This window comes from Heloderma suspectum, chromosome 5 (genome assembly GCF_057233095.1).
Source record: "Heloderma suspectum isolate Gila_16-S chromosome 5, 16-S_ref, whole genome shotgun sequence".
NCBI classification, from domain to species: domain Eukaryota; kingdom Metazoa; phylum Chordata; class Lepidosauria; order Squamata; family Helodermatidae; genus Heloderma; species Heloderma suspectum.
The window spans coordinates 2,329,306-2,351,746 of NC_139462.1; the positions used below are offsets into that span (position 1 = coordinate 2,329,306).

Below are 22,441 nucleotides of genomic sequence, written 5' to 3' on the forward strand. Positions count from 1 at the left end.
TTTGTTTTCAGGTCATCCCTAAGCTTTTTGTGAAGCCACGTTGGCTTCTTCTGTTGTCTTCCACCTTTTCTTCTTGTTGGAATTGTTTGTAATTGTGCCTCGAGAATTTCCTTATTTAAAAGCTCCCACCCATCTTGGACTCCTTTTCTCATTAGCGTCGCTTGCCATGGGACCTTACTGATCATTGTTCTGAGTTTATTAAAATCGGCTTTTAATGTTGGGGCAGGGTTCCACCTTCCCCCATCCCCACCCTGTGCAGAATGGCTACTGTCTATGTCCCTCATTACAAGCTGGACTTGGGAGTTGCCCGCCTGGAGTAATTCATTGTTCCACTAAACTAGATGTCAGTAGAAACAGGGGATCCCGGAAAGTGCTGTTTGTTGCCCCTTGACAAAATGTTACTGGTTATATAAAGTGGATTAAAAATGGTATTTTGAGATAATCCTTATAAACCTTGAAGGAGGGACTATTATCTCATATACATTTATCTCCTTGCATGATGTTATGGTATCATGTGCAAATCAATTACCTGTAAGAGGTTCTCCATTTGCAGATAATAACAGCTCAAGGGAAGGCCATTTTGATTTTGGTCTCTGATGGAAACAGCATGGCTTTTGCTCAGTAGCCATGTTGGGTTTTCCTACTTGCATTTTGCCTTTGTTTTGCGTTTGCTTCTGAACTGGAATCAGAGAAAGCTATCACAAGGAGAACCCTGTGGTGCTTTAGGATGGGGCCCTCATATACACGCCGCAGTTCTTCAGGGATGGGGCTTGATGCCAGAATCATTCATGAAGCAGAATAACTGTACTTGCTTGGGAGTGTCTCCGTGAAATCGGTGGTGTTTCAGGAAAGCTGATTAGGGTTGTGCTGTATTTGTTCTTCTGTTGAGGTTGTTAGTCTATTACCATCCTGCAGTGAAATCACTGGGTACTGGAGAAAGACAACCATGCCTGTGGCCCTCTCAGTCCTACTTGCTGGAACTTCATTCAGGGCCAAACTCTATTTCAGATTAGCCAGGCTCAAATTCAGGTGTTACTGTGCTTGTGTTTGAAAACAATGAGTCTCTCTCCCCCAAAGTTGGAGGGCTGTGAGGTGCATCTGAATGCTCCCTCTGCAGCAAGGGAGCATTCAGATACATTTATCTCCTTGCATGATGTTATGGTATCATGTGCAAAAATTAGCACAAATTTTTAATTTGCTAAAAATTAGCAAAATTAGCCTTGCTAATTTTCCTTTGACAGAGTTTTCTTTGGACAGTGTTTTATTATGTTTTTCAAATACAATTACAGAAACAATAGAAAACATTGAGAATAGATACAACAATATTGTCTACTGCTTGCTTATAAATGATTGACATTGTTGGAGATACAAGTGGTGACAAGCAAGGAAGAGTTGGATACTCATTGACCTGGTTCGTGTGTAACAACAATCCATCAGTTTAAAACTGATGGGTTGTCATGCATGAGCAGTCAATCTTCTACTTTACTGGAAAATCCACATTCAGTTCCTTCGTAGGCTGTGCAGCGTAACATGCAAACCTGGATCCTGGGGTTTAGGGAGTAAACAACTCAATAGTTAACCTGTGGTTTGTTGTTTGGTTAAGCGCTGGGTTGCTTAGCAGTTTGGGTTTGCATGTTATGGTGTACAACCTATGGAAGAGCTGAATGTGGATTGTGCAATAAAGTGGAAGAGGTGGGCCTGCTGCAGGCAGTGCGCCCACTCATGCATTGACAACCCATTGGTTTTTAAACTTGATGGGTTGTCATTATGTGTGAAGAGGGCCAGTAGTTAGTTCAGAATTTCAGTGGCCTTCTGCAAAAACGTTTTCACTCAAGTGATAAAGGTTAAAAATGGGGAAAATTTTTCTTTCATCAGGGCATCTGGGATTTACCATCTTTATTTGGGTCAAAATCTTGTCCATTTAAGGTATTCTAAACCTTTGAGTATCACCCCCTGATTGAGGGGATGGAGGCGAGGCTCTCTTGTTTTTCCAGTATCCAGCAATTTGGAATTTGGGGGTAGCATTTTATACTTGGGAGAAGGATGGGATTGCTTTTGCTATATATTTGTATTATAAGTGGTGTTGTTCCCCTAGTCTTGAGGCTGTGCTCAAGATTCAGGAGTCAAAGGCTCCTGACCCTTTTCCTGACCTTTAGATGTTGTAAGCTGCCTCTGCTGGCATCCAGTCCACTTCCTTTATAGGAGTCCTTTTGCTCTTCAGATCATCCGTCTCTTCATTCATCCACACGTATACTACCTGTCTTGCTAACATTGCCTACAGAGTGTGGTGATGTAACTCTTTAAACATGTCAGGGGCCCTTCTCCTGGTATCTTATCTGTCAGAGGTGACCAGGAAAAGGACCCTACCAGTTGTGATGTCCCAGTTTTGGAGCTGCTTCCTTGGTGCTTTGTCTCAGGTGCCAGAAGTTGCCCAGCCTTTTAATGGACTGGTAAAATGAATTTTAATTGCTGTTTTATAGTGGTGATTTTGATGCTGGTCTGCTCTGTGACTAATTATTATGTTTTTAAACTGATTTTTATATAAGCAGCCTTGGAAAATTTTAATTTCGAGGTGGGATATATATTTTTGTCCAGCTTATAGGGCTTCCATCATCTCTGACTAGTCACATAAGGGAGCAAACATCACACCCCTGCTAACATGCAAACTGACTGTTCCTCTGGAGTCCAAGGAGTCTGGAACCTTAGTAGGGGTGGGGAGGGAGAAGATACCTCCATTGCTGGGCAGCCATCACTATACAAGTGTCTGCAGCATTGTCTTGTGGTGGGGTGAAACTCTTGGAGACTACCAAGGCTGTGAGGGGTGCTGGTTAGTTGGCACTAACAAAAATGTCTTTGCTGCCTCTCTTTATGCTTGCCCTGAGCTAGCCTCACTTTGGGAACAACCAGGCTCCTGCGTGGTTCCCATTTGTACTTGGAGTAACAGCTCTCTGTCTAACATCTACCCTTTTGTCCTCTTTCCATGCAGCGTGGAGTGAAACCTAAAAAGGTGGTGCCTATTTTTTCTTCTGCCAGAGTCTCTCTTGCGCATGAAACCATTCTGAAAATGGTTGGGCTCATGGCTGCTGTGGCCCTCGTTGCGCACACGCATGCGTCCCTCTTGCATGTGTGTTCCCTTCACTGGCACCGGTGTGGTCTTCAGTGCTTTTGGAGGGTGTCTGACTGGGCCAGGGCTCCCTTGCCTCCTGCCAGCTGTAATGCTTTGGGACACTCTATGTCACTAGCGCAGCAGTCTTCTAAAGCAGGGGTCCCCAACCCCCAGGCCACGGACTGGTCCCGGTCCGTGGCCTGCTAGCAACCGGGCTGCAGGGGTGTGCGAAACCCCCTCACCTTGGGTCTGTGGGGGGGGTGATCCCCCCTCCCCGAATCCTGGCCAGCCCTGGTCGGCTCTGGTCCGTGGCAAGTCCGTGGAGCTGCCAGCCGGCTCCAGCTGCTGGCGGACTTCTGGCTGCTGGGACACAAATGGCATCCGCTATGCGGATTCCATTTGCGTCCCTGTTCTTCAAGTAATAGGCTACGTAAATCTTTACGTAGCGAATTACTGCAAAGAATAGGGACGCAAATGGCATCCGCGTAGTGGACGCCATTTGCATCCCAGCGACCGGAAGTCTGCCAGCGGAAAACGCCCCCCCCCCCCCCCCGGTCCGTGGAAAAATTGGACCAGCCCCTGGCTCCAAAAAGGTTGGGGACTGCTGTTCTAAAGGGTGCTGCCAACTGCTTTTTGCCCAGGTCACTCTGCCTGTGGGCTTTCATACCAGCACTGCTACTGCTGGGCGCATTTCAGTCTTGCTGCTGTATCAGTTTCTGGCAGCACACACAGAAAGGTTTGGACTCGACACCTGCAGGTGGTGTTCCAAATAAATGAGCAGGCCTGGCTGAGGTCTGGCTATCGTGTGTCTCAGCCAAGGCAAAATGAGCACAAGTGTTCTGTCACTCTCTTACAGCATCAGCCATCCTTGTGCTGCTAATCACAGCAGTGGAAGTTGCACACCCCCGCCCCCCGAGAGAGAAAGAGAGAGAGAACACATGGTGGAAATGAGAAGTGAATACAAGAGCAAATGACCACCTCACCCTTCTCTGTGCATAGATGGAAGACCTTGTACAGACCTTAGTCTTTGGCCATCAAGCACTAGCTTTCCCCACCCAGGGATGCTTAACTGCAGAGAGGATCTGCTGTACAAAAACCAAGGAATAGGCAACAGAAATGTGTATCAAAACAAGGAGAACTCCCAAGCTGCTGTTAGCCCCACACTGGGGGAGAAAACACAGATATCCATACTTTTTCCCTGCTGTGGGGCTAGTAACAGCTTTGCAGGGGGGAGGGGGGTGTCAGATTTGGAAAATGAAAATGACGCAGGTGGGAAAGAGTCAATACCCCTCCACTAGTCACTGCTTCAGTGAAAATCAAAGCCCCAGCAGCTGCTTTAAGGTACGCATAAAATGTCATGAGATCTGAATATGAATCTCCCGCATCTTCTCTAGTTTTAGCCCTTAGATAAACTGAGAAGAGGCATGTTAGAACGGGCACGGAGAGAGAAACGCACACAAAGACAGGTCCTACCTGTTTGCTTGAAGGTGGATTGTTCATTTTGGGCTTCCAGGACTTCCTGGGACATGGTAGAAATTACATCCAAGTGGGAAAACGCTGAACCCAACAGGCCTTTGAACAGCAACAATCCAGTAACAATGCTGTGGCCCCTTTCCCCCAGTGGTGCCCCCTTCCCTTTGCTGCATGTGCCTGAGGCTTCCTGACCCGCATGTGCTCCATCCCCTCTCGCTTGTGCCCCTGCTGCTTGCAGAACTGGTCTCCTTGCTGCTGCACTTGCTGTTTTGCATGAGGCCCTAGTCTGGTCCTGGCTCTGCTTTTCTCCCCGTCCTGAAAAGTGCACAGAGCAAGAGCAGTGTGGGTGGTGACTTTCCTTCCTGTTTGGCTCCTGGTGGCAGGTCTCAGCTTGTCTAATGGCTTGTGAGTTGAGAGGCTGTGACGCTGGTAGCACCAGCGAGCCCCTGTCCCAGGGGGGTTCCTTCACTCATGGCAGCATTGTTCAGGAGCCTGGAAGAGAACTGGCCAGGGTGTCCTGTCACTGAATCCCTCCACTTTGCCTTGGCGGGTGGGCAAATTCTCTTCTTCACCAACACCCCAGCATGTATGTTACTGGGGTTGTGGCAGCTCGTGTCACTTCGGGGCACTGAGTTCTGTCCCGGTCCCACTGGAAAACTTAGTGTTTTAAAAGCAGAGCAGGGTCCAGAACAACCTAAGGCGACAGTAGGTAAATCCTTGTTGATGAGATTAGGGGGCTCTTTGCAGTGCAGCTCACTGGTTCATGCACAGCCACTAATCAGGTTACTGGCTCCCTCCGGTGGTGCTTTTTGGTGACAGATGGCCCCAGTAGTCCTGGCGGGGGGGGGGGGGGACGGACCAAAGTGCCCTCCTCCCTCCCTCCTTGTGACTGCTCATTGCCCCAGCCTTTTAGCCCTCCCCCCACTCTTGGCCTGCTGTCTGTTTCCCACTCAGAAAGGAGCGTGGGCTCCCCACTCCTGAGATGGGGTGATCTTCCTTAAGCATGGTGGTCTCCCTGTGGGCATGGGGTGGGTGGGTACCAGAGCAGGCTTTCCAGTGACTGAAGCCGGTGAAAAGGATTTGCGTGGCAGCTGTTTGTGCTGCTTGTTACGTGCAGACAATGCAGTGCAGGGCCCCTCTGACGTGTGCAAGTCAGGCTGAAAGAGCCAGGTGGAGCAGGGCAGGCCTGGGCAGCAAGAATCCTAGAGGGCCATAGGCTAGCTGAAGGTTTGCTAGTGTTCGTTATTTCCTTTGGGGGGTCAGCTTATTCTGGGAAGGAATTAATTGCTTACCAAGGAGGCATTTCTCCTTGGTCTCTTTGCTCATGACCCCAAACTAATTCAGCCAATGCTCCCTCTTCTCACTGAGGGACAGACAGGAGGCTCTTTGCCCTAGGCTGGAGTGGGTACAGGAGGAATGACCCCTGCCGAACCGGATGATGGATGTTGGACACAGCTTGGTGGAGTTGTGAGAGCCCCCCCCCCCCCCGCCCAGGCTTTCCCTCCATCTTCACCACAGCTGAGATATCTCTGGAACAGACTCACCTGGCATTTGTGCTTCCTCCTCCTCCTCCACCGGTGTGGAGGTCTCCATAAAGTTGCCCAGGCCAGGATGATAGTTCATTTCCTGGGGCACAGTGGTGCATGTGCAGACTCCAGAGAACTCTGCTTTTTGCTTCTTTTTTTTAAAAGTTGGTGTCTATACTTGAGTGCCTGCCATGAGATCTTGGTGGTTGGCACTGGGGTTGGCTGGAACCTCAGGGTGAGGCCACAGTGGCCTGTGTACCTCTTTGCCCTTCCCCATGACTGGTAGAAATACATTTTGCAAAATAAAAAAGCTCTATGTAGATTTATTTGCCTACTTCATACAGGCTGCAGGATGTCTTTGAGCCAGGTGTGTTTCCTTGTGGGTTTTGGAGTGCAGAACCCATTTGGTCCTTTCGGGAGGGACTATGACTCCGTGGTAGAGAAATCCCAGCCTCAGTCCCTGTCATCTCCAGTGCAAAGGATCAGGTAGCAAGGTAGCCTTTCTCTCTCTGGAAAGCCGCTGCCAGTCTAGAGTAGGCCACACTGAGAGAGAGGGGCAAAGAGCCTCACTGGTCTCAGACAGCTGTCTCTGTTCTTCACATTTGCCTCGGGCTTTGCTTCTGTCTGCATTTCTTCCACTCCAGGACAGAATGTTTTTCCTTTTGTCCTAGCTCCCCCCCCCCCCCAAGCTGGCAGCTGACAATGAAGGGCCTTGTCTCCATGCAGCAGCCTCCCTGGGGCGCAACCCTGCTGTTGCTCCAGCACCCTAGGGCCTTTGGGGCTTGGTGTCATCTTGCAGTGTTTTGCCACTCTGAGCTCCTTTTATCAATCCAGTTCTGGCTGCAGCTCCTTGGCTACAAACAGCGGCCTTGCCAGATCATATTGGCACACTGCAAGAGGCAGAGGGGGCATCTCATGTGAGAGTCAAAGCTGCAGCTTGCTTAGGAGGGGTTACTGTAGCCACATCTTGCCCCAGGGGCGGTCAGTGGTGGGGCAGAGGAAGGCTGTAACATTATTGGTAATAAAAATTACAAATAGGACAACACACATAACTAAAACGTTCCTAAAATACAAATTGCCACAGGGGCTTATGCATGTATAACGTTCTTATAAAAAAATATCTAAAACCTGCTTATTGACTAAGAATAACATGTAAGTTAATACTTACTAGAGAAAAAAGTCTGTAGGATTTTTTTTGCAAAAGATTGTCTCCTGTGTCAATCTACTTTGAGAACATGGTGGTAGATTGACACAGGAGAAATCTTTTGTGAAAAAATTCTGCAGACTTTTTTCTCTAGTAAGTATGAACTTATATGTTATTCTTAGTAAATATGCAGATTTTATATGGTTTTTATAAGAATGTTATACATGCATAAGCCCCTGTGGCAGTTCGTATTTTAGTGATGTTTTAGTTATGGGGGCAGGACAGGCTTCCTGTCAGTGCTGCACTTCAAGCAGATCCTTTAAACCTCTTGTGGTCTGGAGGCAATTCCACAGCCAATGTGAAGTCTTCAGGAGAGGCATTCTGCAGAACCAGAGCTTTTCTTCAGTGGCATCCCATTCCTCCTGGTGCTCTCTGCCATCCACCCTGGCATTCGCTGTGGCGTCAGCTTGCATGGATGTCCTATACATCTGTGTGGTACCAGAGTAGTCTTTTCCAGTCTCCCTCAATCCATTTCCAGGAGAGATCTCAATCTTGGCTGCCACTTTTCAAATGGAAGATGAAATGAGGAGGCAGGCCCCCACCCCACCCCAGTTAAAAATGGACAGTAGCCACGAACCTGATGGCAGGATTGGCCTGGCTAGGCCATGCACTCCCTCCGAACCCCTATGCCATGGATTGGCCTCTCACCAAGAAAGAGCTGGCCTACAACGGAGCAGGCCTACAACTGTCCATAGCTCTTAACATGTAAAAGCCGACCAGTTGTTTAGATTCTGCTCTGGGCTGCTTTCTCTTGAGAAAATGAGGTCTCTGTTTGGGGAATGAGAAACCTTGGCGAAGCACAGTAGGACTGACAGGATTGGCCATACAGCCTACAATGACAAATCTCCCACTTTGACAAATTGGCTTTAGCCGTCCCAGTACAGGTCCTCACCAAAATGATCCTGAATGGCATTTCTTCCTACTGACGAATGATGTGTGCAGTTGTTAGTGTTTGAAATTCTAAGGAGATATTTTTTGACCAAGCTTATTAGTAAGATTACAGTGTAGGCAGACATTGTAGGCAGTATATTCCGGGTTTGGAGCCTTTGCACACAAGCTTCTAGTACCTTTCTGATTCAGTCCAGTTTCTGTGATTGCAGGCTATGCTAAGAGAGTGTAGGAACACTGGGGTTGTATCTAATGCTGAGCTTATTTTGGGAGGAGAACATGGACACTCAGAAAACCAAACTACAAATAAGAGCTTGCTGACTTTAAATGTAACTCCTGAGGAGCCTCTTGCAATTCTCTGTAAGAATTTTGTCTGGAGAGCAAAATTAAACATTCTCAGTAGCTCACTTTTCATTTCAACCAGAAGGCCAGTTTTTATCCGTTAGGATTCAGAAGATAAGTGTGAAAGTATGAGAGAGAAAGCCAGGGGGAAATCTCTGAAGCAAGAAGAAGGTCCGCATAATGTCTTGGAAGAAGCAGGAAATAAGCAAACCCATGCTGGCGTAGGTAATTTCGCTGGAGTTCAGCTTTTCCTAGTGCAGAATGGTAAGAGTTGACCAGCCCAGACTTCCAGTAGGGTGCCCAATTCTTGGGGCTTCTGGTCTTTCCTTAAGGCTTTCACTGCTTTTCCCCATTAATCCATGTAGCCCTTAGTAAATTCTTTATACACCCCAAAGGTACAGAAATGTGGAAGTACAATAGCCCCCAGCAGAAAGGGTGCAAAAAGGACTCTGTGCCTCTTTAGGATGAAACTTGGAAGGTCCCCCTCATGTGCTAATCTGTGGACCAGGCCTTGATCCCAGGTTGGCAACTGCATCCCCTAAGACGGGGGGCTCTCTCAGAGATGGCCTCAGAGGAATTCCTAAGACTGGGAGCTCGATGGCTCCTTTGGTTTTCATTGTGGCGCCAGGTTCTGAACACAGATGTGCAGCTGGATAAGCACAGTTGCCTCAGTACTGGATGCATGCTTGTTGTGTCTTTGTGAGATGGAGCATTCATGTGTACGTTTGATAGAGGGCTAAAAGTAAGGAGGAAAGTGCTCCTCACCCACCTCTCCTACCCCCAGGAGATGCTTCCAGAAAATCAAAGGGGATGAACATACTGAAAATACAACAAGTTCAGCATCTAACAAGTTAGGATGTGTGCAGCCTTGAATATTTACATGCTCCTGTACAGTGAAGTGTGTGAGTGCTCGTTATCATTTAATTCCATACGTAATTCTCAGTGTAAGATAATCTTGTTCATGATGCTTATGGAAGTAAAGTTGCAGAAATCAGATTTAGACTTCCATAGCATCCAAGTTTTCAGAAATACACTATAGGCATAAGTGCGATCTCTGCATTCTCCGGTATCCTAGAGACTCTGCCTAATAGAAGGCTTGTCAACTTACGTGTTAATATGGAACCTTCCTGACAAGCATACAAGTCCACCTTGAGTGCCTTTTTTGGCAGAAAGGCTTGGATATACATTTCGTAAATAAATAAATAAAATTCCCCAATGGATCAGATTGAAGTTATGCAGTACCTCTGCAGCACTGGCTTCCTTAAGTCATACAATTTGTATCGAATTTTGTTTTCATGTTTTGTATGTGTGTGTTCTCCTGCATACGACAGTGAGCAAAGGAACTGCATTGGTTAATGAATCCCTTAATAATATGGAAGGGCAATTCTGCACATGTTCCAGTGAACCAGAAACAACCAACCTGTCCTTTTGAGCCTTGTTGTGGGGCCACGGGAGAGCCTCTGAGGGACCCCCAGAGCTTGCTTGCAGTCTGAGCTTCAGGGTGGAGGGAATGCTCAAGGGCTCTGCTAGGCATGGAGACTAAGCCAAGCCCACTTGCTTGATGGGGGAGGGAGGGGAAAGGAGCCTAATTAGCCAGAGAGACAGCTGAGCTTAAGGCGTTGCTAAGTGACGAGGAGCACCTCGCCTGTCCCTGAGCAGCGCATCCCTTTCTCCTCACTTTGCTGAAGAAAAGGCATCTGCTCAGTCTCTGGTGCGGCAGCGGAGTCTGGATCAGAGCGCTGCCTGCGAGGAACTTGGGGAAGGGAGGGGAAGAAGATCCAGGAGTGATGATGTAATGAGCAGCTGGGGCGGTGGTTGGAGGCCTGTGGCGAAGGGCTGCACGGCCCGTGGCTCTGGCGGCTTGGATGCTCCTGGGCTGCTAAGCCCCAGTAATCAGTCTGGGATCCAGGAGACAAGGAGAAGCCGTGGCTGGATTCTTGGAGGGTCTGAGGACAGCAGAGAAAAGGCAACGGAGCTGCAGCCATTTGCACGATCTCCAGGACAGGCTATGCTGCATTGTTGTGACTGAATGCTCTAATATTCTGTCTGCCTCTTTTTCTCCCTCTTTCTTGCCTTTCCCTTCTCTTTCTTGCTCCGTCTCTATCTTCTGCAACCATGAAACAGGCCGCAACCACACGGAAGGTACAGTCTAATGGATATACTGCCACTGCTGCTTCTCAATCATTTTGATTTGCTCTAGTGAGAGAATGGGTTCATTTTGAGTTTGTCTCCTTTGAGCTGGCTCTAGGGGATAACCCAGGAATGGACTGTGTGTGTGTGTGTAAGGGGAGTGGGGGAGACATGCTCGACTCCAAGGTGACGTGCTTGCATTTCATTACCTATCTTTCCCTTCTGAGTTTGAGTTCACCTCCCTTTTCGTCTCCGCTGTTGTTGCATGCAGTATATTTTCAGCTCAGAGCAGCATGGAGGGCCATTGCTGTTGCCAAGAGGTGGGGGTGATGGGGCCGCTTGTCCTGGGAAAGTTGCACATTAATTGCTCTCTCTCCTCTCTTGCAAGGGATCAGCCATTTTCCTCTGCTTCTAACACTTAGCTCTAAGGAGCTTGCCCTACTCCAAAAGGCATTTTGCTTTGCAGGTTGCAAATCTGTCATCTCAGGTTTGCCGGTGCAGTGGTCAGCTCTTCCACACAGAGGCTGAATGTCTGAGTAGTTCAAAGGCAAATGTGCACGTTTCCTGCCGCAGCAGGACCGCTGCGTAGCCTTGATTATGTGACCGGAAGTGTGCTTGGTGTCCAGTTCTGGGACTTTGGCTGACCAAGTGGTTGTGAGGCATCGCTTGCCTGTTGGCTATTTTAAAAGTTGCCTTTAAAATTCTCAGTAGAAGCTAGTTCTTGAGTTGCCCTTGGGTGCCTACGATCATGTCCTTCTGGCTAGGTCCAGAAACGTACATCCACTTCAGATGGCCTCTGTAATCATCATGTGCTGATGTGGAACAGCTTTGCTTGGGTACAACAACAGCATTTGTTTCCAGGCAAGTACAAATGCCACTTCTGTATATGGAACGGATGGCTCCTGGAAGGAAGTGCATGTATTAAGTCCTTTGGTTTCCTTTTGGGGGGCCTTAGGTGGAATGTTTTTAACGTGGCACAAAAAGATGGATTGGCGGCCGGTGGTCATCTGCGGGAGGGAGCAGGGGAAGTGTGCAATTCAGCTTTTGGAAAGCGGTAGAAAGTTAATTCCAGCAGGTTTGACGTCATGCAGACTTGAGGATGGTTCTGCAGTTGTGGCAGGTGGGAAGGAAGAAACGAGTTGGGGTATCAGGTAATGCAAGGATCCAGAATGTCTTCCAGTGCATGCAAGCATTTTTATACACATCTCAAAGGGATCTGCCACTGTAACACAAGACAGGGGACAGAGCCAAGCTGCCCATCGCTCATCTGCACCCTAAGGCTTATTTTGGTGGTGGTGGTAGCGGCGGCGGCGGCGGCTCCCTCCCACATCTGGACAGGCAGAAAGAAAACCGCAAGAAAGGCACCGGTGAGGTTGGACTCACTCTAGCAGGAACAACCATGTGGTAGTCGCAGTCACCATGTGCCTTCTTGGTGTACTGAATCAGTGTGTGACACTCAAGGGAAACCTCTCCATCTGGGATTGCCCCGGAGTTTAGGTAACTGTGACCTGTTGTCTAAAGTGATGTGATACAGAAGCTATTTCTGCATGTTTGAAATCAGCCCTGAATTAATCTCTTGGTGAAAGTACATGTTTCTTCTAGGCTGATAGGGCGAATGCAGGCTGGCGGAGACTAAGGCAGTTGGTGCCCTTTTGAAAACAAGCTAAGATCCAGGTGTAGTTGCAGCTCTAGTTTTACATGGAGAAGGCTCACTTTGCACTGGCTGCCAGCTGATAGAGAACAGTCTTGCAGCTCAGAGCCTGGCATGCTGGTTCTCCCTGTGGCCTTGTGCAAGGCACCCTGTACTTTTGTGGTCACCTTTGCCATGAGAGAACGTAACCAATTTTAGAGACGCAAAATTTGTGGAAATGTGTGGGGGAAATGTGCCCCACCCCAACTTCTGGGGTCAGCGGGAATTGACATTCTGGGGAAAACTGAAATATGTGCAATACAAACTTCCTTATCAAATCTAAACTTATGACATTGCTTTAACAACATACAATTCATGACATACAACTTAGTTATCATATTCAAGCATGTTATTTGGCATATTTATGAAATTTACAGAGCAGTTCTATGCACATTTACTCCCGGCTAGATGTAGTCCACTTTCTTGGCTAGAGCTTGATGCTCACCCCAAATTTCAGATTTTTCCTCTGGGGCTTTGATGCCCACAAAAGGGGCTTTTGCAGTTTCCGCCTTTCCTGCTTCTGATCTTTTAACCTCCATCAAGGCAGGGCACTGTGCTGCTTCTTTCCCCATCCATAGCAGGGTATCTGTGGGTGCAGTCTTCTGAGGGAGAGGTGAAGGAAAGGACCCATCCGTCAGAAAGACAGCAGATGCAGGAACTTTGCTTCTACTGTCTCCAAACCAGATCAGAGGTCGCCAGAAAGTAGCAATTCAGAAGCCATGTAAGCCCAGTGTGTTCCCCACATGAAGATGGCAGCACCACCCCCTAGGTTCAGAAATGCATCTTGGATTTGAATTTTGTATATGTTTGCAGTATTTACAGGAATTATCACTCTCTAATGATGTAGATTGACTTAAATAAACACCTTCATGCTATACATTTAAAGTGAGTAAAACCATGTCTTAAAAGCATTCCACTAATTCCCAAAGAGAAAAAAATATTTCATAAGAGGGGTTTTTTTGGTGTTCTCTACAATTGGGGGGGGAGGGGGTCCTGGCAGCAGGGGGCAAGATCCTTCACATCTGTAGCTCAGGATAGTGAAGGATGGGTCCAAACTCAGACCATTCGGTTGTTTAGGGGCTAAACAACCCAGCAGTTAATCCATGGTTTGTTGTCTAGTTAATCTCTGGGTTATTAGCCCCTGAACAGCCCAGCAGTCCGGGTTCAGATGTCATGCTCCACAACCTATGAACGAATCGATCATGGGTTATGGAGTAGAAGTGGAAGTGATGGGCATGCTGCAGGCAGTGTGCCTACTCTCCTGCTCATCCCTGACAGCCCATGGTTTATGTGACTGTCTTTACATGCGAACTGGGCCAAGGAGTGGTGTTTGGTCTCTTATTGATATTTATGGCCTTTCTGCTTCTTGGATTGAATGCCACATTGAACATAGGATGAAGTGGGATTAAAAGATATAAGTAGAGAATGGGGCATGGCTGCAGCTGACCTTTCCATAGCCAAAACAGGTGGGCTGAAAATAGCAGCACAGGAGGAGGAGTAAGGCATCCATGGCCTTGACAAGAGACCATCTTGCCCTGAATGGCAGCATCTCCTTTCTGGGGCAGTGCTGGGAGGGGGCACGATGAATGGTGCCTTGCTGTTCCCCTTTGAGGTAGCCATGGCCATTGCATGGCTCCTCTTGTTCAGTGTCACCCCACCCCGACCCACTGGAGAGTTGCTGTCCTGGGTTCTAGCAACTGCGTGAGGCATTTTGGTGGAGGAAAACATACATAACAGCATCCAACATTTAGATTCTGGCATTCAGCACAAACTGCCAAGATTATGAAGTATTAAAGGCCAGGACAGTGGATACCCGTTCCATTCTGAGATTTTGAGCAGTCTTGGCTTGGGTGTCCACATCACCATCTTTGACCAAAGAGAGCCCTAGACCAGGCACGGGGAAGCTTTTTCAGCTTGGGGGCCAAATTGGTCCCAGGCAGGGGCGACATGCTAACAACATCTGGGGCCAGTGCTGGCATGCAGGCATTGTCTTGAAGCAGCAGCTGCCTGGTAAGCTGTCTGCTGGCAGTCAGCAAAGGCAAGCAGCAAGCACAGCCCCAAAGAAGTGCTGGGCGGGGCAGGGCTTTAGGAGGGGGCCTCACTAGAGGCCTTCACGAGCTGGATGAGGAGGCCTGGTGGACTGAATTTGGGTCTATGAGCAAGAGGTTGCCCCTTGACTCTACAGCAGCTTCTGGCCTGATCCTCTTCTGGAGGATGGCTCTCTCCCTAGAGGGTCAACCTCCCTTCTGCTCCATTGGTGGCATAGCTACCTCCCATCCCATTAATGGCCTGTGATCACTGCCTGGGCCTTGTGGAACCTGCAGTTCTTCCAAATGTTTGCCCATCCATTTCTTGCCATCTCCTCCTAGTAGCCATCTAATGTTGGGTTCTAAGACTTGGCAGTGGATGCTCATTGGGATGGGGCTTTAATCCTCCTCGCCTGGTCCCCCAGAACTTTCACTGCCCACAGTTTGCACCAAATTGCCCATTGGTTCCATTCTCCTTTTGAAGCATACCATGCACAATCCTGCAGGTAGGTCTCCTCCACAAGCCCTACTGAATGATGGGAGATGCATAAGCGCATTGAGAAAGTAAGTGACAGTCTTCAGCATTGTCCCCGAAGCAAGATTTGGCAGCTGGCTTCTCCAGTGCATTCTGAATTTCAACAGGTCATGCCCCAAAGGCAGCTCTCCAGGGGATTCTTCCTGTTCAGAATTACTACCCTCTAGGCCAGAGGTGCAGAACCTCTTTCAGCCCAAGGGCCAAATTTCATGTCAGAGAAGTTCTCAGGGGCTGCATTCCAGTGCTGGGCAAAGCCAAAGGGGGCAGAGCCAAACATACAAAAAACCCACAGCATATTGGCGCTTCAAGGTCCTGCTGCCAGTCACTCAGCCTTCAGAGAGGCATTTTGACCTTTAGAATGTGGGGAAAGCTGCACAAATGCTGGAGAGCCACCAAAGTATTGGGGGGGTACTCTGCCCCAGATTGGGACTCCAGGAGTGTGGGATTTGGCCCCAGGCCTGAAGTTTTGCACCCCTGCACTAGGACATCAGCAAGACTATGAACAGGTTGCTAAGTTCAATGTAATTTCTGGTCAGAATTTGTGTGGTACCAGAACAGAGGAGACTGGGTTTTCAACCCACATTTTGCTGCAGCTTCTCAAAAACAGCACTCACCACTTTGAGTTCTGCCCCCTTAAGACTTTGATGGAGATGGCTGGATGGTTGGCACATCTGGGGTGTACCACTAGCTAACACTTCAGCCAGCTCACACGGGGGCCTGGCCCAAGGATGTGGAGAAGATCCTTGGAAATGTGAGATCAGTTACTTGCATGTGTGGCCCTTGTCTTCCCTAGTTGATTAAAACAGCCAGAGGAGGCATGGCGAAGTAGGTAAAGAGAGTGGGAAATGTAGATGTCTCCTGAGAGGAAGAAGTACTTTCATCCGGCCTTAACATGGCTGTTGTGAGACCTTTGTGGGAAAACCCTCTCTTGATCCCACCATGCTGGTTAATTTCTGGCCAGTCTCAAACCTATTTTTGGACAAGGTGCTTGAGTGTGTCACAGCATCTCAGCTTCAGATTCTTGAAGGAATCAGATCATCAAGACCCATCTTAATCTGGCTTCAGGGTCTGGTTTTGAGATGAAAGCAGCTTTGGTCACTTTATAGGCAATCTACGCCAGGAGGTGGGCAATGAGAGTGCATTCCTGTTGGTTCTGCTGGACTTCTTAGTGGCATTCAGTACCACCAAGCATGGTAGCCTTCTAGATGATCTAGCTAGGATGGGCTTGGGAGGCATGAATCTTCAATGGTTCTGATCCTTCCTGGGGAGTGGTTTCCAGAAGGTGGTGCTGGGGAACTTTTGTTTGATGCCTTAGCCATTGGCACAGGGGGTGCTTCCAGACAAGGCTTTTGTGGTGCCATTGCCCTGCCTCATTCACAGCGGGGCCCAGACATCTTCAACCTGTAACCCTCCTGTGTTTTCCCACTGCTTCTTCCATCTCTTCTCTTACCCCAGAAAGTTTGTTATGGAGAAAAAGATGGAACAGCTGCACAAGGCCTTCTCATTGGTAGCTCTAGGAGCCCCCCATCTGGAAGCACCCATGGTGTCCCTCAGAGATCAGTTTGGTCCCACGTGCAATTAACAACAACATGGAGCCACTGGAAGAGATTGTCTGGGGATCTGGAGTGTAATGTCATCAATGTGGAGATGACATGCAGCTCTATTTCTCCTTTTTATCAGCTGTTGATGTCCTGAACCGGTGCCTGGATGAGGACTAATAAATTGATCCAGACAAGAAAGAGGTGCTTCTGGTCAGGCGAGAGAATGACTTTGGAATAGGGATTCCACCTGTTTTTGGACACGTTGGCATTCCCCTGGAAAAACCAGGCTCACGGTTTGGGGGTGCTCCTGAATCTGGCTTTTCATCTGGATGCCCAGATAATAGCTGTGGCCAGGCTGCCTTTGCCTAGTTCAGGCTGGTGCGCCAGCTGAGCCTGTTCCTGAGAAGATCAGACCTAGCCATAGTAACACATGCCTTGCTTACATCCAGGCTGGATAAGTGCAATGTGCCCCAGCTTTGAAGAGTCTTCAGAAACCTCAGGTGGCTCAGAATGTGGCTGCAGAGGTGTTAGTGGACTCTCACCCATGGGATCATATTGCACCTACTCTGCAATAGTTAACTGGTCACCAATGTGTTCTGGGCACAATGGAAGTGTTGGTGATGACCTTTAAAGCCCTAAATGGCTTGAGTCCAGGATACCTGAGGGGCGGTCTCCTCCCATAGCACCCTGCTCACTCCCTAAGATATGCTGGCGAGGCCCTGCTCCATGTCCTGTCTGTGGCTGAGGCACAGTTGGTTGGAAGACGAGAGAGAACTTTCGCAGTGGCTGTGCCCAAATTGTAGAATATCTTACCCCATGAGAGCCATTTGCAGCCCTTAGAGTTCTTCACCAAATAGTTAAAATGTTCCAGTTCTGGCAAGCATTTGTCCTACTGGACCCATGGTTTTTATGTGGAAGACCCTTATTTTAGAACGTTCTAATCTGCCGAGCCTGTTTTTATGCTGTTTGTTTTGTTTTTCATTGTTGTAAGCTTGCTCTGAGTGATGCAAATGCCTTGGAAGGCATTAAGTAACAAATATATTAGCCTTCCATCCTGGTGCCAGCTGTGACCCCCACCCCCAAAGCGCACCAATGCTTTGCTCCATGCATCGTAGCTTAATAGTGCCCACGGGACCAGAGCACTCTGTGCCAAAAACAGCCTAACTGTGTGCCAAGGAAACTCCAAGGTTGTAACCAGGATGAAGGCATTGTGCACAGTAAGCAAATGGACATAGATCTGCTTGTCTTTAGAGACATATTACAGGCAGCACCAATCTGAGTCTCTGTCAGAGGTCTCTTCCCAGCCCTCTTGCTAGAGGTGCGGCAGGGATCTCACTGGGGGCCTTCTGCATGCAAAGGGCATGCTGCATCCCTGAGCTGCGGACCCTCCTGCCGGTTCTTTGCTTAAGAGCTGGTGGGGCCTTCCTTGGCAAGGGCAGTAGGGCATCAGTTGTGAGGGGTGGGTAAGCTGGGGGCAAGAAACTGTTCGGGGCAGGGGAGTCCCACACACAGGAGACCTGTTCCTTCCACCCCAGCCCAGCTTCTGAGGTCTCGCAACCCTTCCAGAGGAGGCCTTTATCCCACCATCGCCCTGCCTCATTCACATTATTTTACTCGAGGGGGGGGGGTCCAGACAATGACGTCTTCCACTCAAAGCCCTCCCGTGTTTTCCTACTGCTTAGAATCATAGAATAGTAGGGTTGGAAGGGGCCTACAAGACCATCGAGTCCAACCCCCTGCTCAGTACAGGAATCCAAGTCAAAGCATCCCTGACAGGTGGCTGTCCAGCCTCATCTTGAGAGCCCACCACCTCCCTAGGCAATTGGTTCCATTGTCGTATTGATCTAACAGTCAGGAAGTTTTTCCTGATGTTCAGCTGGAATCTGGCTTCCTGTAACTTGAGCCCATTATTTTTTTTATCTTACTGCAGACATTTCATTAAGGAAAAAAGACAGAATAGCTGCACAATGCCTTCTGATGGTTTGCAGTAGGAGCCCTCTGTCTGGAGGCACCTCTTATTAAGAGCTGCCCAGGTGTTTTTTCTTAGCAGTCACAAGGGCTAGAAACATATAATTAAAAAAAATTAAAGCTGAGATCTGAAGAGGCTGAATTATGCACCAGATACCAACTGCCAGACTTGTGTGGGAACACTGCAGCTGCCCAGAAAACATGCACACAGGCACACAGTCCTGGAGCTGTTCCTCCTCAGTTATCTGAAAGCAGCATTGCTGAACTATTTCCTGGCTGCAGAAAGTCAGCTACCCTTTTCACCTCCAGCCAGAAGCTCTAGTTGAACGCACTTTTAACGCGTGCTCTCTCTGTGGGATGGGGATGAGGGGTTGAGTGGCATTTCCATGTTTGGCATGGATTCTGCATCGACTAGCAGGGCAGGAGGAGCAGTGTGTGAGGCAGCCTCCCTCCTCTGACGATGGAGGCTTTGTCCACGTACTCTTTTGCAGGCTGACCTGACATCCTTGCGTTGGCCGTGACCTAAGCCAAACCCCTCTGGGTGCACATGGCTGGCTAAGTGGGGGTGAAGGCAGTGTTTTTCTCAGAGCTGGACTACTCTTTGGAAGCTCCAGTGTGAGCTCCTGGAAAGCCAGACCAAGTGGATAAGTGGCTGATGAACTCATCAAGGGCAAAGGCCGTTTTCTGTGAGAAATCGGCAGTAAATTTTAACTCCAGCCTTGTAACTTCCACTGTTTGTCTGATATCCTCCAGAGCTTCCAGAGGAAGAAGCCTAACCAGTCCCTTTGCAAGATGCTGACCAATGGGAGGACAGCACTGTGCACCACTCTGAGCTGCTCCTGGCAGACCGTTTTGCACCAACATGTGCTGAGTGCAGCCAGACAGAGGGAGGGCTCCTTGCACTACTCATCGCAAGGCATTGTGCTGCCATTCTACTGGTGTTTTTTTTCCTTCACGGGTATTCTGCAGTAAGGAAAAAGATGAAGAAATGGTGGGAAAAAATGGGAGGGTTACAAGTTGAATATGACAATGTCTGGACACCAACCACCACCACCACCAAAGTTCCATGAAGGAGGCAGGGCGACTGCAGGATAAAAGCCTCATCTGGAAGCATCCACAGTTTGTGCTCCCAGTTTTAACAAGGAAGAAGCGTGGCTGTTCCCGGTAGCAGCCCCTGGGTTGAGGTCTGGCTCTAGATACTTGGGAGGTGCCATCAGGCTGTCCTCTAAGGAATGGGCCGTAGCTCAGTGGCAGGGCCCCCGCTTTGCATGCAGAAGGTCCCAGGTTCAATCCCAGGCAGTATTGCCAGGTAGGGCTGGGAAAGCCCCCTACTTGAAACCCTGGCGAGAGAGCCAGGGCTGCCAGTCAGTGTAGACGATCTGGGTCTTTTGTCTTCTGACTCCAGTTTCAGCCTCTCCCCACCCTTGCAGCAGAAAGTGGCTCCCTGGCCTGCTGGGTCCTGGGAAGTCAGCAGTGGTCCAAGGTGCCCTTGACCCCTGGGGTGATTCAGGCTGTGATCATGGGGCAGGCACCCTTTGAAAGCGGGGACTGGCCCACCTGGCAGCAGTGGCTGCTTCGGGGTTACAAACATGTGTTGTGTGGGGTGGCCCATAACCAGCCATTACTGGGAAAAGGCGGGGGAGGTCTCCTTTGCATTGCTGACACCCAGACAAGCCCCCCCCCCCAAGAGTTTGCACCCTGGAAGCTTGTCTTGTGAGGAGGGGGATGGAGTCAACTCCAGGCTTATCCCTGTTGCCCCAGAGTCTAGAGAAGCAGGAGAGCAGGTTGACTCCAACGCTCCTCCAACGGCAGAGGGGCCTCCCAGCATTTGCCTCTGAGTTTCACCTGAAGTGAATGGGGGCTCCTGAAAGGCTGGCCACCACTCTCTGCTTGCAGAGCTCTGCCATTTATGGGCGGGGGGTGCAAGCAGTGTTTGCAGTCTGCTCTTGATCGGCAAGGCAGGGAGAGCACCGCTTTGGCCTGTTCCTTGTCTGAGCAGAGGAGACCGTGCTGCCACCAAAGCCCCTGCGTGTCCAGCACAAGTGTGAGAGAAGCCCCATGTGGACTGCGCATGAACAGCAGCGGGCGGTGGAGGGAGACTACCAAGTGCACAAGGTGATACGCTTATGGCGCTGATGCTGTGCACACTAACCACACTCCTGTCTTCCTTGTTTCCCCCTCACTTTGTTCTCTTCTGCCGCCGCCGCTGCCGCCGCCACTACTGCTCTCTGTGTGTCTCTGTTCCTGTCTCCCCCTTATGACTGTCTCTCCTCCTCTGCCTTCTGCTCCTGCTGGCCTCCAGACTACAACCCGGAGGCCCAAGGTGAGAACTGGTGGGCATTGGGCTGCTGTAGTGAATGCTGAATGTTCTCTGCAGCAAAGAGTGGTCCTTCAGGCCCCTTGCAGTTGCCCTCTGAAATGGGCGTTGCTCCAATGCCTCTGCTGCCAGTGGCCATTGGGGCAGGCAGCCAGTCTGGAGGCAGGAGACTGAAGCCAAGCCCAGACATGGCTCTTTTGGAGGGCTTCACTCCAGCCCCCAAGGACAAAAAAATCACACGTCCAGGCTGCTTGTTTGCTGCAACTCCCCCTATGACTTGAAGATACCTAAGACTCCTGGCTGTTTTTCAGCATTGCAAAGGTGTGGCCCTAACGGCAACTCTGCCTATTCTCTTATCCAGCTCAGGGCATAACTTGTGGGCAGCATTGTCCCATATCTGGAAGGCTGAGAAGATGCTCTCTGAGCAGCCTCCGCCAGGGATTCCTCTTGGCACCAGTTGCTGCAAGCTGTGTGGAGTGGGGGTGGGCATGTCCTTCCTGGTGGAATCAAAATCTGCCCCGTGTCCATGCTAACAGTCTTCCTGGCTTTCCCCCACCAGTCCTGCATTTCTTCGTAAAACTTGCTCTTAAGCTAGAAATGCAGCAAAACTCCAGGGGAGAAGAAAGGCTCAAGTTGTCTGAGGAATTAGTTGTACATGCAAGCGGCTGCTTTAGGTTGCCAAACTGAAACCTGAAAAGATGATGCCTGAAACGTGCTGAGCATGGGGTCATTCCACTGCCCTTCTCCTGGAATGTGGATATGCATATATTATTTGCCAGGGGTGGGAGAGGGCCCAGTGAGCACTTCTCTATTAGCTTCTGTAGGATGCCATCCTTAGAAGGAATGGGTTTGACTCTGTGGTGGGTGACTGGGCACAGCGTGGTCTCGGATCAGTAGCAGAGCATCGAGGTTTCTTTTCATGCTCAGCAGCCCCCCTCCCTACGCAGCAGGCACATGGATGTTGTTAGGCTGGACCTTTAAAGAATTTGCTCCACTCCTGCAGTTTGGGATGTTCCTTCTTGTGTAAGGTTGTGGTCCTTCCAGCGGTGTGGAAAAGCCCCTGCAGTTTTGGACGTAACATGTGCTAATAGCATTAAAAGGAGCAGCTCTTAACACTGGGTTGCATCTGACACTTCCCACCCTGAATTCTGGGGAAGATTCAGGAAGCTTCGCAAGGGGTGAGATTCAAGGCTGACGTCAGATTCTCGAGGCACTGCAAAGGCTGGCTGCTTCAGCTGTTACTGGCTGTTTACCTTCTTGCAGCATTTTCTCATAAAAGAACCTCAGCAGAGCCCTGAAGCAGGATCAGACCAAAGGCCCCTATCTAGTCCAGTGTCCTGTTTCCCAATGTCCAACCAGATGCCCCAGTGGGAAGCCCACATTGGAATATTTGTTTTGGCCCTTGAGCTTTGCAGGTGGGGGTTCAAGGGTTTAGTCTGAGCCAGGACACAATCCTGGTTTGAAGGCCACGTTTCACCCCTGCAACAGACGCAGGAATAGTGAAGGAGAGGGTGCCTGGGTTCATGTGCATGGTGCCTCTCTACTCACCACAGCCAGTCTCTCCTCCCCCGCCCCGCTTCCCATGAGTCTGGGATGCAGAGCAGGGGGGCAGGTTCCAAGCAGGGGACCAAGTGCCTCTCCCTGGACTCCTTGGGAGGTTCACTGTCAAAGCCGTACACTGTTACTGCCATCAA

At 49.5% G+C, this 22,441-nt stretch overlaps 1 protein-coding gene across 12 annotated transcripts in view; it reads left to right on the forward strand.

Annotated features, from left to right (window-relative positions):
• The window catches only part of DCTN1 (dynactin subunit 1), a 103,543-nt gene that overhangs the window by 57,209 nt on the left and 23,893 nt on the right, over positions 1-22,441 (forward strand). For 6 of the 12 annotated variants that reach the window (XM_084855190.1, XM_084855189.1, XM_084855191.1 and 3 more), the window contains exon 5: positions 20,733-20,753. The exons of the other annotated variants lie outside the window; for them this stretch is intronic. In XM_084855190.1, the coding sequence (XP_084711316.1) occupies positions 20,733-20,753 (21 nt within the window). The remainder of the gene's footprint in view (positions 1-20,732; positions 20,754-22,441) is intronic. 12 annotated transcript variants of the gene reach the window in all.